General features: G+C 34.4%; 2 protein-coding genes across 2 annotated transcripts in view; one reads left to right on the top strand and one right to left on the bottom strand.

Moving 5' to 3' along the window:
* Positions 1 to 15016, top strand: part of LOC136809494 (prolyl 3-hydroxylase OGFOD1-like) — a 629446-nt gene that overhangs the window by 194804 nt on the left and 419626 nt on the right. The window lies entirely within an intron of this gene.
* On the bottom strand, positions 7639 to 14936 carry LOC136809537 (uncharacterized). The gene is made up of 3 exons (XM_067066077.1): positions 14833 to 14936; positions 8348 to 8617; positions 7639 to 8087 (listed from the first exon to the last, which is right to left on the bottom strand). Coding segments are annotated over exons 1-3 (720 nt in total). The 5' UTR covers positions 14834 to 14936.

Here is a 15016-nt window from a genome sequence, read left to right as displayed (position 1 = left end):
AATGGATGAACCCTGTAGGAAAATGGATGAACCCTGTAGGAAAATGGATTAACCCTGTATTCCTCAAGAAAAATGAATTAGCTATCTGTATAGCCTAGTGGTTTTAATTTTAACTTAACCCTTAATAATTAAGGCTTCCTAAAAACAATTATCAACTTTTCAACGTTTAAATGGGTAGGGAATCATTGTATTTCAAAGGAGTTCACTAGCTCAAGATAGTTTAGACGAGATTCTAAGCAGGTTGATTTTTGCTTCATGACTAGTTCAGCAGATAAACTTATAGCAGCAGTACACAGGATTAGCTCATTGAAAAAAGTACTCAAAACTCCCTACTATGACGACGAATGTATAACATTAGCCAAGTGTCAAAAAGCCACAGACGAACTAACAGCTCAGAAATATCCTTTCAAGAATATCGATTTTTGCACATTTTTTTGCGATATTATCTGAATAAAGAACCTCATGTAGCCGACCCCGTAGCAGGCAAGGGGTAGGAGATATGCAAAAACTGATTTGAAATTCGGAATCAGCATGAAAATTTGATCTAAAACAAGTTGTTATCATTATATTTTTCATCGTAGATACTAAACCCCGAAACGGGTGGGAAACTAGTGGAAACGAATGCAAACGGGTGGAAACGAGTGGTGAAACGAGTGGAAACGAGTGGCGAAACGGGTGGAAACGAATGAAAAACAACTGGAAACACATGAAAACGAGTGGAAACGAGTGCTAGGGGTTCATATCAAACTAATAATTTTTTTTCAAATGTCTCTTAAAACATTGTTAAAAACAGAACGCTGCTTTGATAACAGAATGGAAGCGATTTTCTTTTTGGTAGTCAGTAAGCAGCTTATTTTCATTTGAAACCAAATCCAGTATTTCAGATACTTTTGTGTTTTGATGTTATATGTTTTTATGGTTGGATTTTTTATGACAAAGAAACATGGTTGTTGCTGCAAAGCATATATTCTTGATATTTCCTTAGGATGTGAATGATCACTACAAAGTCTTTTTAATGTAAGGGAAGATTTTTTCCTTATAAGACCTGTCTGTACTGTGTTGCTTGCTTCCAATTTTTAAAACCTTCCTTTTATTTTTATCAAAGGGTTTACAAAAACCTTCCTTTTCTGGGCGTCCTTTTGTGTATCTGGACTATTACATTGTAAAGCCCTCGGAAAAGCCCTCCAATCAATCTGGTATAATCTTCGCACCACAATGAAAATTAACACCAGGAGAGTTTGTAAAAGGAAGATTTGCATTCCAAACTATAACACTAACTACAGTGTTTGTTTACTTCCAGCGAGAGCGACCCCCGGGGAGCGACCAATCTTGGCTTGTTTACGGTGTTTGTCAGGAAAGATGAAGTCTTGTAAGCGGTAAGTTTTTTAATATATTTTAGATCACATTTTTATCCCAATCGAAATAAAGCTTTTCTCTAATTGGAATTCGTTTGGGAAAAAACACACAACAATTTGTGTGCCATAATATAGCATTTACTTCTCTGAAATAATAAAAAACTACCAGAGTTTGTTTGGCAATGGATTGTTTCAATTTGAGTTAACTATTGAGGCAAGGTGAAGCGTGACGCTGCAGATCAAATCTGTGTTTTGACTGGACTCGCCAACCTTTATGATTATAAAGGTACAGTCTGTTTAATGCAACAATACTCTTTTTAATAAATTCAAAATCCCATGAGTGTGCTGTTATATTGCTTTTCATTTTATATAAAATTGTATCTTTAAACTCTTTGATGTTCATTATTTGTTCGCGTAATTTAATTTCGTGAAAGAGCAATGCAAAACGATTTTGCAAAAAGGCCGAAAATTCGCGAAAACGTGTCAAGTATATTTTGTTCAAATTTCGACCTTTTCGTGTACAAAAAAGGTGGTAAAAAAGATGGAATTTTCAATTTTGTTTTAAGGGGACTGAATAAAATTAGTTTTAACGATTTTTAGTGGGAAATATTGTTTTCGGTGAGCAAAAAGTAACGAAAATTTGTTTATCCAAACATCATTTTTATACTTCTTAATACAATATATTTTCGCCAAACCGTAAAGGTCCATCAAGTATATGGCACCAATCACCATTAGAACCTGAATAGAACGCGAATGCCAAATTATCTTTACCCCCTAGCACTCGTTTCCACTCGTTTTCATGTGTTTCCAGTTGTTTTTCATTGGTTTCCACCCGTTTCACCACTCGTTTCCACTCGTTTCACCATTCGTTTCCACCCGTTTGCATTCGTTTCCACTAGTTTCCCACCCGTTTCGGGGTTTAGTATCTACGATTTTTCATTCAAATTCAAACATTTTCAAATTATCAATTTTCCTTAGCCTCCAATACCAGGTCAAGGGTGAGAGTTGTGACAAAACGAATTTCAAATTCGGAATCAGCATGAAAAACTGATTTTAAAAAGATCACATCACTAGAAAGCTATTCAAAATTGTCAATTTAAAAAAATTGACTTTTAGCTGTTTTGGGTGGTTTTCCGAAAAAAGGGGTCTCCGATAGCCGCCCAGGGGTAAGAGATGTGGAAAAATGGATTTCAAATTCGGAATCAGCATGAAAAATTTATTTAAAAAAGATGGTTAAACATAAAAATTTCCAAAAAAAGTCATTTTTGGACCCCCCCTACCTGAGGCTCTTTTTTGCAACTATTGACGCTTTCAATTAGCGCCCTCTCAGCATCTTGATCTGTCAAAAGAGCACTCACAACTTTCAGTATCAATTGATCTGATTACAAATTAATGAAACATCCTGGATGGGTAGCTCAGAGAGGATTCGCCTTACAATGGGTTGGTCTAAAAAACAGTGTAGCCAATTGGGCTAGGATATCCCTTTGCTGCCCAAAATTTTAAAGCCTAGTACTTTAATTTGTGAAAACATAACACCAGAACCTTTTAACAGTTATTTAAAGAAATCAGGTTTAAATTTTCTTCTAACCTAAACTTTAGTTACTGTACCTGACTGTACTCATTTTGTAAAAAGTACAAAAATCTACTTCTGAGCAACCGAAATCAAAAACTGATACAGATGATGTTTCTGATGACGTTAAAAGTTGTAAATTAAAGTTCCTTATCTCGGAATTCGTGGTAAACAACTTGTTGATGACCTGGTTAACAAACTCTGTTGTTGCCCTAAACCCAATGTCATGTTTATTATCAAAAATAACACGAAGAAAATCACTATGCTCTCTCCTTGTCTCTCCTTCAAAGGATCTAACTCCAAAATATCAGCAAATCTAATTTGATCTACAAAACGGTTTGCCCTGGTTGCCATGAAACCTATATTGGAAAAAGTAATTTGTTGTCTTATTAATCGATACAATTTTAGCTACCGACCGACTGACCCATATTTTAAAGCTTCTAGGACTTGAACTAAACAATCAATTAGGCCTGGCCTTTTGCAAAAAGAAAGAAAAATAGACAAGTTGCATTTTTTACTGCTCTATTCACATACTGGATTTGTTTGATCTTCTAAGTGGGGTTTTTTTGCAAACTTCAAAAAACTGATTTTTGTCCTTTTGCGAGACTTTAGCTTAAGTGCTTGCGTGCAGCATAGGGTACAAATATGTGTTTCCCGTACCCTCAACTGCTCTAATATGGAACTATCTGACAAAATATGGGACGGCAATTTGGCCACCAATTCACCGAACCTCACTGAACCTGGCTTGTCCTTAAAATACAAAGTTAAATCGAAACAAAAATGGTAGAGTAGAGCTGCGACCGGAGCTGCATAGTTCATTTGTTTTGAAACTTTGCTGCTTTGATTGGTCAGTCATTTGAGGGCTATGCATGTTAGCCTCCACTGATGCAAGTTACCCGACTTCACGGTATGACATATCTTTAAGAAAAACCAAAAAAACTGACTAAACCAAACCAAAGCACAAAAAGAAGCCCCACTATTTCCCAACCTTTTTCCTTTTGTGTGCCTTTCACCCTGGGTTTCCTCAAGTAACTCATATCACGCATTCTGATTGGTCGGAGAAGACGAAAGTGGTTTTCGCGTGTGAATCACGTGTTTTAATTGGCCGAAGTAAATATGGTTTCAGATTATTTTGAGGCGCTGCTACTGGAAACATATTTGATAAAATCGAAGGCTGGAAAGTACTCAATACAATCAAAGGTATTCAATATGATCGAAGGTAATCGAAAAGTAATAGAAATGATTGAACAAATCGGAAATGATTGAACAAATCGAAAATGGCCAATCGTCCCAAGTTAGAGCAGTTGACGGTAATTTTTGTATGAATAGTTAGGTCTATATTATACTGCAACGCCCCAATAATTAGAATATTTTTCAAAATTTTCACTTTATCGATATTACGCGGCGATCGGTACATAGCAACAGGGCTTGGTAAAAAAATCTAAACATAGAATTCAAAAAAAATACCAATCATCGTATGGAGCACTTAAAAATACCCCCTTTCTATGTTTAGTTTGTTCTACCTTTGATTATAACTGAAAATATCTTCAAATAACCGCTATCAGCCCGCACGGTAATTTTTGCCCGTTCCAATTCTTAGATAATGAATAAGAGAGGTGCGCTTAGCTAAGCCGTGCTCCCGGGTGATAAATTTATGTTTACTTCTCTTGTATATTTTAGTGGTATTTATCCAATGAAAAGGATGTTGACAAAATATGCACGGCGCTGACAAAATATGCAGGCATTGATTATGACATCATTAAATATGTCAATGTCGATTCAAGGCCTGTTAAAGAAAATAATTTGTAAATAGTTCTTTTTATCGTGAAATTTAGAAAGACGAACAAAAAAAGAATCAAATTTAATATTTCTTTCCTATCTAGATTATATTAGCATTAAAATACGGTAAATTTTCAAGAAAAATATTATGCCCAATTGCGCCCACGGGAAAGTTCCAATTTTTAATTATCGGGAAATCAGGGAAACCGCTTCACCACGTGGATAAAAAACGTAGGGAATGAAACCTGACAGAAGGTTTTCAACCAGATTTATTTGGATAAAGCTATAAGAGGTTCATTAGTTGTGGATTTTAAAACCTACATTTAAGCAAAAACGAAAGTTATTGGGAAGGAAAGAGTAAACGCAAGACAGAAGGTTTGGTTGTGTTGATCAGGTATGTTTTTATTCTATCCAAACTACCGTAGGATCTTCTAATATCGACATGCGTCTTCTAATTTCGACATAGCTGTAGGCTGGTGTTCGAAATAAAAAGTCAAACATAAACAAATACATACCAAAGTTATCAATCAATCACTAAATTGTACTCTCCCTATCACGTCACAGATTGTTAATACTAGGTCACAGTGTAACACACTGAGGCGACCGCGGTCAAATCTTATGAAATTTATGAATTTGTACACCATTTACCGTTTAATATGAACAGTACATAGAAAAATCCTTAAATCTTATAGAAAGTTTGGTTTGACTACAGTTAGTTTTGAAACCAGACGTTTTTCCAAGTTTTTTTTTAATCAAAATATAATTTTTAATGATATACAAAGTACAGTTTTTTTATAAGAATTATATAAAAATCGAAGTGATTCGCGATCTGAAAATGTCACGAATTTGAGCCCTAAAAAATTCTTTTGTTTCTAAGACTTGAAAAAATAAAAAAAGTGAATTTAACTAAATTTGCCATAAAATTCATTTCAAAAATAAGATTTTTCCTGCAATACCATTTGTAGATTAAGTTTTGCAGGGATTAAATTTCTTCAAACATAAAAACCAAAATGGAAAACAAGAATTTGAAACTTTCTCAACAGAACCATATTTCAGACAAAATTTGAAGCTGAACAACATTCTTAAAAAATCCTTAAAGTTTATCGATTTATCTTAAAAAAGCTGAGTAGGCACAAAAAACTTATGCTGGCAAAGTAAAATTAACAAAAAAATTGGCTACCAGCGTCATCCAGTCTATCAAAAAGCTCCAAGTGGCCTACAGGCTAGGGAAACCGTTCAGGCCTCCAAGCCAATTTTTTTGCCATTTAGTTAGTAAAATAGGACAAATTAGGACGAAAATAGACTAGAAATTAGGAAATTTAGTACAAATTTTAGGCTTTTGGACCAGTTTTCAATTTTCATTTTTCCCGTGACATGTGTGTTTTAAGTTCTGTCTATAGTCTATATGAAAACCAAAACAAAAGTTTGACGTTGCTTACTTTAGAGATACAAAAGGGCAGTTTCAAGCAACTAAATGAATTTGGGAAGAAATTTAAGGAAAATTGCGAATAACGATGAAGATAGACTAAAAGGTAAATAACTTTTGATAAATCTTTGCAAGGGTATAATGGTGATAAATGTGTACATGTATGGAATATTGCTAAAATACGTAAACAATAAAACTTCTAAATGGCTAAAGCAAATCCATTTATTGTAAAAAAAAGGAATCATTTTGATACAAATGTTATATCATAAATGACCTGCTTATAAAAAACTAAACTAAATAAAAACTACAAACCTTTTCTAAAATTATTAACAAGTGGTAAAAATGATAAACCTTTTTTTGATAAAAATCTGTTTCTACGTCTCTTTTTTAAATAATCTTAACAAAAAAATCTTTTTTGGTAAAAATCTGTTTTCTACGCCTCTTTTATTATTAACAAAATGGGAAAATAAAAAAGCTAATACTCTTTTTTATAAAAACAATGAGGCTTAAAATGCCCAAAAAATAAGAACAAGTTGAAGGCTGGGATGTCTAATTTTTTATCAAATAAGGGTCCAAACGAGGTAAGATGAGGTAAAAAATAAAAATAAGGCAAAAAGGACCCAAAATACCCCAAAGAATAAGAACCAAATAAGAACAGTTTGAGGCTCAAAAAGTCATAGGTCCCATAGAATCAATGTCAATGAAAACTTAGCTCTACCCATTATACTCAAACGAAGATTGAAATCTGACAACCCACCTACACTATAAGATAAAATGTACATTGATAAATCTTTAATGATGAAAATATGTCTTTACTACTACGTTTTTTTAATAGAAGCATAATAAAATCATGGTCTAAGGATTCTTTTAAGAGATTTAACCTCTCAAAAGTTTGTGCGAAAAAAAGAAGTCTTAACTTTCTTAACTTTCTTCAGCTTTCACAATTTCCATAACTATTTTCTTTTTAACATCAACTTCATAACTGAAATCAGAATTAAGCAACTTGAGCTTGAGGTCGTTCATACCATCTTCTGTGTCGATATTATTCAGAGTTTCTGAACCGAACATATCGATAAGGATGTTGTTTGATAATTTCACTGTCATTTCCGGAGCATCAAATTCAACGAATACGACAACTTTAAATAGATTTCGATGCAATTTAAGGTAACTAATCTTGAAATCCTTACTGCATGAAGAACAGGAAGTCATACCTTGTGTGGATGGTGCTAACCTTTTTTGGCATGATTTACATGACCAATAGTTGTCCACTTTAACGCTAGCTATAACAGGCGTTGTTATTAGCTTGGTAGACAAGTCAACTTCGCTGAGAACCTGTTCTGGGAATTCAACGTCCAAATCTGCTGTCAGGTAACAAATTGAAGATGAGTAAGTGGTACCAAGACAAATCTCCTCGTTAATCACTTTTGAGGAAAGTGAAGTCAATTGAATGAGTGTGTTTTCTCTAACCAGATGAACAAAGTCTCCCCACAGGGACAAACTGACAGTTTTCACGCCATCAGAGAAAAGGCAAGGGCGCATAAGACTTGTTTTTTGGTTTTGCCGAACTTATCATATTCTTTCATCTCAGTGGGACCTGAATATTTGATTTTTCCAACCGCTGAAAGAACCGTTCCATTCTCATCGATATCAGAAAGATGAACAGCATCAGCATCATTTAAACCAAAGCTGAGTTCATTGTCATCAATGTCCGAGATTGAAGAGTAGCTGTTAAAAAAATATACCTCTTTCCCTGGTACTAATTTGCCGGCACGGATGGCAGTTTTGTTATGAAAGGCGTCAAGAAATTTTTGCCTTATTGATTTGATGTCTTTATGGTTGCTGATTATTATTTTGCAAAAATCAGTTTTGCCAGTTTTGAGATGCACCGTGAAGAAATTTCTGGTACGAGCTTGATTTTGGCTGATCGTTGCAACTACGCCAACAAATCCAAGGATGTCTAAAGAAGAATAGTAACAATCAATTTGCAATACCCTGTGTTGAAAGAGAAGGCTTGACATAAGCACAAGAAATAACATTAACGCAAAACTTTTCATGACCAGGCAATGACTTTATACATAAACCATTTACTTAAACCAGTCCCACTGTATTTAATGGGTTTACTATTTTAGTAAAAGCTGGTAAGAATTAAATAATGCATTTCTGAAATGTTTGAGAAAAAATTAAAGAAAAATGTTCTTGAATTTTACTTTTTCTTACCTCTGGCATTGGGTGGAATGGAAGGTGAAAATCTTGGGGACGGCAAGAGTGATGGAGACCCAAACAAACGTGATGGTGTATTGACCATCCCTTCAACAGCCTGCTTTTTAGGAGTCACCGGTGTCTCATTGTTATTCAAACTTTCACTGGCGTTGGGAGAAGAACTTGAACTTTTGGTGGTGTTATTACTTTGAGTGCTAGCTAATGCATCAAAGTCATCCATCTTAGCATCAGCAGCAGTTTGCTTCCTCTTTCTGTCACCTTTTGCCACTGTAATAAAGATACAGGATAATTTTTGTTATTAAAAGAAACTAAAATGATAAATAAACAAATTTTCAGGAAAATATCCACATTTCCCCTTTACTTTTTTTTAAAAACAATGAAAGAATCACAAAAACTGCAAATCTATATACAAACTATTTAGAGGAGACGGCTGGTAAATAAAAACTTTAATTTGATTACTTTGTCATACCAAGTTGACGTAATCTGCTTTCTTCATCCAAACGCTTTTTCAAACTTTTACTTTTTGCTAAGGATTTCAATCTTTCATATGGCATTGGCTCAATATAAATACTATCTAAAGTCTTTGCTCTTGAGAGAGCAACATAAGATTGTCCAGATGCTCGTTCAGATTTTCCAAGATCAATTGACATTTGTTCTAGAGTAAGGCCTTGCGACTTGTGTATAGTTATTGACCATGCCAATCGCAAGGGAAACTGAATTCTTTCATAATTACTACCTAGGCTGTCAGATGTATTTGCAATAGGTGGTATGGGTACCAAATTCTGTTGTAATTCTGAAAAACTTGGACCTGAATATTGGTCAAATTGTACAATCACTGCTATTGGAAAAGATGGTGGAGTTTTCATTATCCTTAAAAACAATGCTGCAAACAGTACCCATGGCTCCATTACAGAGACCAGATTCAGTCCACAAATTTCTCATTAACATTACTCTAGCTAGCTCAACTGATAAAAGGAGAGTAGGTGCCAAGCCACCCATATCATCTAAAGAGCATTTTGCAGCTTTTTTGTCATTGTGTAAAGCAGAAATTCTAGCTATCGGTTGGTTCAGTTTTTTCAAGGGCCTGAAATTGTTTTTTGCAACATCTTTATTTCCATAGGACAACTTCAAGGCATTTGAAAATTAGTTTTAATACTAGGTCCAGAACGTGTCAGTAACAATTTCCAATCATCTATGCTCACATTACCATCACGAACATTACTCAAGAGGCTGCGAAATCTTTTTTGAAGAGAACTGCTTCCATCTGAGCGCTGATTCACAGTAAGCTCAATAACTGTATTGAATAATTGATAAACGAAAAATCCCTCAGCTTCAAGTTCATTTCTAGGATTGTTGTAATAAATAGGATGTCCTTTCACAGGAGGAAGTTGTCCCAAGTCTCCAGACAAGATCATATTTATACCTCCAAATGGCACATCAAACTTTCCAGTGGCTTGTTTGCATCTCCGATTCACCCAAGCTAAGTCTGTTCGATTAATTACAGAATATTCATCAATTATAATGTACCTAATACCTTTTAGCCTTTCTTGAAGTTGTATCAATGACGAGCCCTCAAGTTCGGAGTTAAACTTGCCTTTGATAGGCAATCTCAACAAGTGATGTAAAGTTTTTACCTCCTACACTATAAGCTGCAAGTCCAAATAATGATGAAATGATGAGTGCATCTCCTAATAAATGTCTAAGTCTGTGAATCAAAAAACTTTTTCCACAACCTGCCTTTCCAAAAATTATCATCAACAGTTGTGAGTTACTATTAATGTGACACCTTACCATCTCAAATGCTTTACGCTGTTGATCATTTAGTTTTAAGACATTCTGTAATTCAGTGTCCTCGTCATTCAGTTGACCTTCTATTCTTAAGGTAGCTTTTTTGCTATTTATCCAAGCAGGCATTTCTAATCTAGATATTGAATTATACTGGGAACACTGATCCAGCCAATATGTTCTATTTTCACTACCACTCGAATTATCTTCTTGTTGGGGATTTGAGAAATGATCTGCTAGAAACATCCATTCCTCTCTGTAGTTGCTTATCTCATCATTGATTACTTCAGAATCATCTTCGGAATCAGAGTCCTGAGAATCGGTACCTGTTTCTCTACTCATCATAGCATTTTCAATTGTTTCTAATTCCCTTAAATGATTAGGAACACTAACAGCAGCATCTGATCGTAGAAATGTAGCCCAACACATAATAAAACCTTCATCAGTTGCATCTATTTCACCCCAAGCTGAATTTGGAGTATGTCTCCATACTTTATATTTTAGTAAACTATACTTGCAGTACTTACTATAGTGAATACTATTTGGAGAAGATGAGTAAGAAGGAAATGTTCGGATTACAACTTCTTTTTTCCTTTTATGCAACTCTTCATTGACCAAAACATAATTGGCATGAAATTGGATAAAATTCATCTCAGAAATCCTTGGATCAGAAGAGTAGTCCTCTCTAAATGCATAAATATCCAAGTGAGATTTTTTTGTACTAACTTCACCATCAACCAATTCAACCTGTCGAGAACCATCTAAGGACATGCAATAAACTTCATAAGAACTACTGTAATACTTCAATCCTAATATTTGATGGCAAACCTCTTGAACACTCATATCACGTAAACCTACCGATCTCATCATTAATTTCTTTATTGCAGAGCTTGGGGAAAAAATTATCAGAGTTTACTTTTGAAGCCACATGAGTGAACGCATCCTGTGTAATATCACTGAGCTTCTCTGGCTTAGAAGCATACTTTGTCAAATATTCAACACATGAGTGGTAATCAACTACTACACTGATATCAACATTGGCTCTCCATCCTTGTAATAAAACACGTTGGTGCCTGTTGACTCTTGGGTCATTTCTTGAAGTTACAACTTTTGCTCTGAACCTTTCAACACCATCTCTAGATTTCACCTTTTCAAATTCCAAATGTGTTTTCTCGTTTACTTCAAAAGGAAAGTGAAATCGACATGTTGTGTCATCATTTTTTTTGCCGAAGACAATATGCCGAACTACAAAGATGTTTTTCGACAGAGTTAACAAGATTGGCATAATCTGTACTCATTTCCTCTGGATTTAAGTTTCTATAATCCACTTTACAGGGATGTACCTGGGGTTTGACCCAGTTTTCTCCCTCCATAGGATTGCAAGTACAAAGAAGCTTATCAACATAATCACACACTTGTTTCTCAGCCTGGCTACCTTCAGCAATAATTTCATTCAACTCTTTTTCCTGAAAAGCAACATTCTCAGATTTTAATTTTTGCGATGCAAGGTAACCTTTCAGAGCAATATTTGTTAATTCAACCAAACCTGGATCGTCTTCTAGTTTAGCAACACCATGACAATGAATGGAACCTCTAGAAGCATATTCAAACCTGTACCAGTGCCATGTAGCTTTTAGCAAATTATAAAGCCAATGCTTGACAAATTTGTTTGTACGCTCAGTGAAGTAATAGTCTACTACATGAGGATTCTCTGTAATAAATTTTCTTATTCCATTCACATCATTGACATCTACTTTAAATTTACTCAAAAGATCTGGCCAGTGAAACTCTGCCATAGAAAATGTGAAAAAAATTGTAAATACCCCAACTTGTTTAACTGTTGCTGTCAGATTGTTTCGTACTTTGTTCCAAAAAGAACGTGATCCACTTACATCTTTGGTGTAATAAAATACCTTTTTCATCAATTCATTAGCACAGTTAGAGTTTAACATTTCATTGAATTCATCCAAAGTAAAATTCATTTCCCCTGGATTCCTTTTAATGTACAAATTTCCCCTGCTCAAAATTCTTCTACGATACAATATGTTGAAAGCCCAGTAGGCAAATCTAGGATGTGCAGCAAAACGATAGAAGTAATTGTCATCATTGACATCACAGAATTTGAGTAAATGACGAATCTTTAATGAAAAGTTTTCAAGTTCATTAGACGCTATAGTTCTTTCCAAGGCAAGGTTAGTTGGATCACCTTTGCCATCAGGAAATAGAGTTGGAAAAGCCATAGTAGCTAAAAATGGAGTATTGAATTCATTGATTGGTTCAATACCAATAATATCCAGTTCAGGGATATTGTTGATAAAATGAGAAATTTTGTTTTTATGCATTTGTGTGTTCAAAGAAGAAGGTACAAATGAACTCATTTCATCAGGCCTTATGTCTTCTTCATTTTCAGGACCAAGGTCTGTTGTAATTTCATCTTCACTATGCTCACTTTCTGATTCAGAAGAGCTATCCTCAGTGGACTCTTGACTAATAGAGGAATAAAGTTGTCCATTTAGAGGGAGATCCTCTATTCGATTTTGATCAATAGTAACATCAGAATAAACAGGGTTATTCTTCACAAGCCATTCAAGAGCATCTACAACTTTTTGTTTCCTGACCTTGAAATCTCTAGAGTCAACACAAGATCCCTTTTTAGATATCTTAATTATTGGTATATCAGAGGGCAAATTTGGCAAAACATTTGCAACTGTCTGAACATCTGAAGGAAATGTAATAACATGACCTTTATATGCTCTCTGTCTACCTCTAGGTTTACAATAAACATTCATAATAGGTAATGCTCTAGCAATCAACATTTCCTCAACCTGCGAAAGATCTTTCAGCTCATGAGGTACTGGTGACGGGATCATGTTATTCTCACGACTGAATTTTTTAGGCCATTGTTTATCTCGTTTACATCGAGTGCACTCTTGTTTAGAAACATTAAACCAAGCCTCTGCACAAACTTCGCATTGCTTTATTTGCATTTTATACATTTCATTGTAGAAGTCTAGAATAGTAAGATGTTCTGTCTGTTCGAGATGAGAGCTTACAGCACCTGACGATTTCATGGATATTTTCTTTTCAACTTTCTTTTGACTTTCAATTTTTTTGTTTGTTAAATTTTCTTTTATTTTTCCAATTGAATGTTTTATGCAAGTCTGAGAACCCTGAAGTTTAACATTTGATACAGAGTCTTTTTGAATCTGATTTTTATTGTTTGTTTGCTGTCTTTGCTTACCCTTAAATTCAACTTTTTTTTCAGTGTCTTTTTTGAGACAATAGTTGTGATCAAATTCCACTTCTGAGGAAATACACTTGACCCCTTTACAATAATCATGATCATGTACCTTATTTTGAAAAGAGACGGATGATTCATATGCAATAGGCACTTCTGTATTTTCTATTACCAAATCTATATTTTCATCAACACTGTTAATTACATCCTCCTGAACATAACAACAAAAAAACCATCCTTCCTGGTATTGATACTGAATATCCTCAAAACAATGATAAACTTCTATGCTCTCTAAGAGGTCATCAATATAAAACCATTTATTCCTATTCGAATCAAACGAAGCAATTGTAAAGTGGGCCCCATGATTACGAACTGAAGACCTGAGACTATAAGAAATGTTTCTGATTTTGAGAGAGCTATGGATTTTCACCAAGTTCATGAGATTTTCAGCAAACTCAATAAACAAAACTGACGATGGAACAATGTCTAAATTACTTGCAGGTATTTTGGTTTGACAATTTTGACACACAATTTCTTGAACTAACAAATTCGATGAAAATAATAAGTCTGGCCATTCATTGATCACTGCATCATTTATAGTTTCATTCCAAGAAAAATATTGCAAAAATGTTGAGACCGAGTCTACACAATGTTGGCCACAATTTATGCAAATTTGATTGAAGTTATAAGTGCTACAAAACATTATCCTCTCTAAGTCATTTCTAAAATCAAAGACAGATTCTTGAAAAATTTGTGAAAACTCGGCATGACAATCTCTTGCTCTGAAACTAGGACAGTGATCAATAATGTGGCTCCAAATTGGATTGCGAACTTCATTAGACACTAGATACTTAAGTTCTGATTCTTTATAGATGCGATCTTTGTGAAGAGTTTTTAATTCTGTATATTTGTCACACACATCAAGAAGAGAGATCAAAAGTGGACTGTTAACGTAAGTTCTGTCTAAGAGACCAAATATACTATGGTAAAAAAGATCAATGAACGAATCAATCGCACAACTGTATGTCCCTGGGGTAGAACGTACCGAATTAGGAAGATGTAACTCACGAATTACAACATTTGTAAATCTGGGAATACTTTGCTTTTTCAGGTGGTTTTCAATTGAACTGTTCACATTAGATGATTGAGTGGCCATACTCTCTTTAGCTTTCATGCTAAGTTTTCGAGCTTTCATAGTCTCTTTAGCTTTCATGCTACGTTTTCGAGCTTTCATATTAGCTTTCATGCTAGTTTTGAGTTTTCATACTCTTTTTCAGCTTTCATGCTAGGTTTTGTGTTCCATACTCTTTAACTTTAGTGAATACCCAAAATATTTGAGCTAAAGTTTTGATTTTGTATTCACTGCAATCCAAATTAATAAACACATGAAAAGCTACATGTATTCCCAAATTTAAGCTGTATTTCTAAAGTTATACAAATATAATTAAAAAATAATTACTTTTAAGTGCTAATTGGTTCCCTAGTCTTGTCTTTAATTCTTGATCTTCTTTTGAAAAGGAACAAATTCACATGGGGACACTGTTTTCATGCTGTTGTAACAGTCGCGTCGAAAAACTATGGAGTATATTGTACTTTTTCCTTTAAAACTGTTTTATCTCCGTAATACTTTGCACATACAGAAA

This window comes from Clytia hemisphaerica, unplaced genomic scaffold (genome assembly GCF_902728285.1).
Source record: "Clytia hemisphaerica strain Z4C2 unplaced genomic scaffold, Clytia hemisphaerica genome assembly, whole genome shotgun sequence".
Lineage (NCBI taxonomy): Eukaryota > Metazoa > Cnidaria > Hydrozoa > Leptothecata > Clytiidae > Clytia > Clytia hemisphaerica.
The sequence above is the reverse complement of the archived record's forward strand: the minus strand, read 5'-3'. Positions and strand labels throughout refer to the sequence as shown.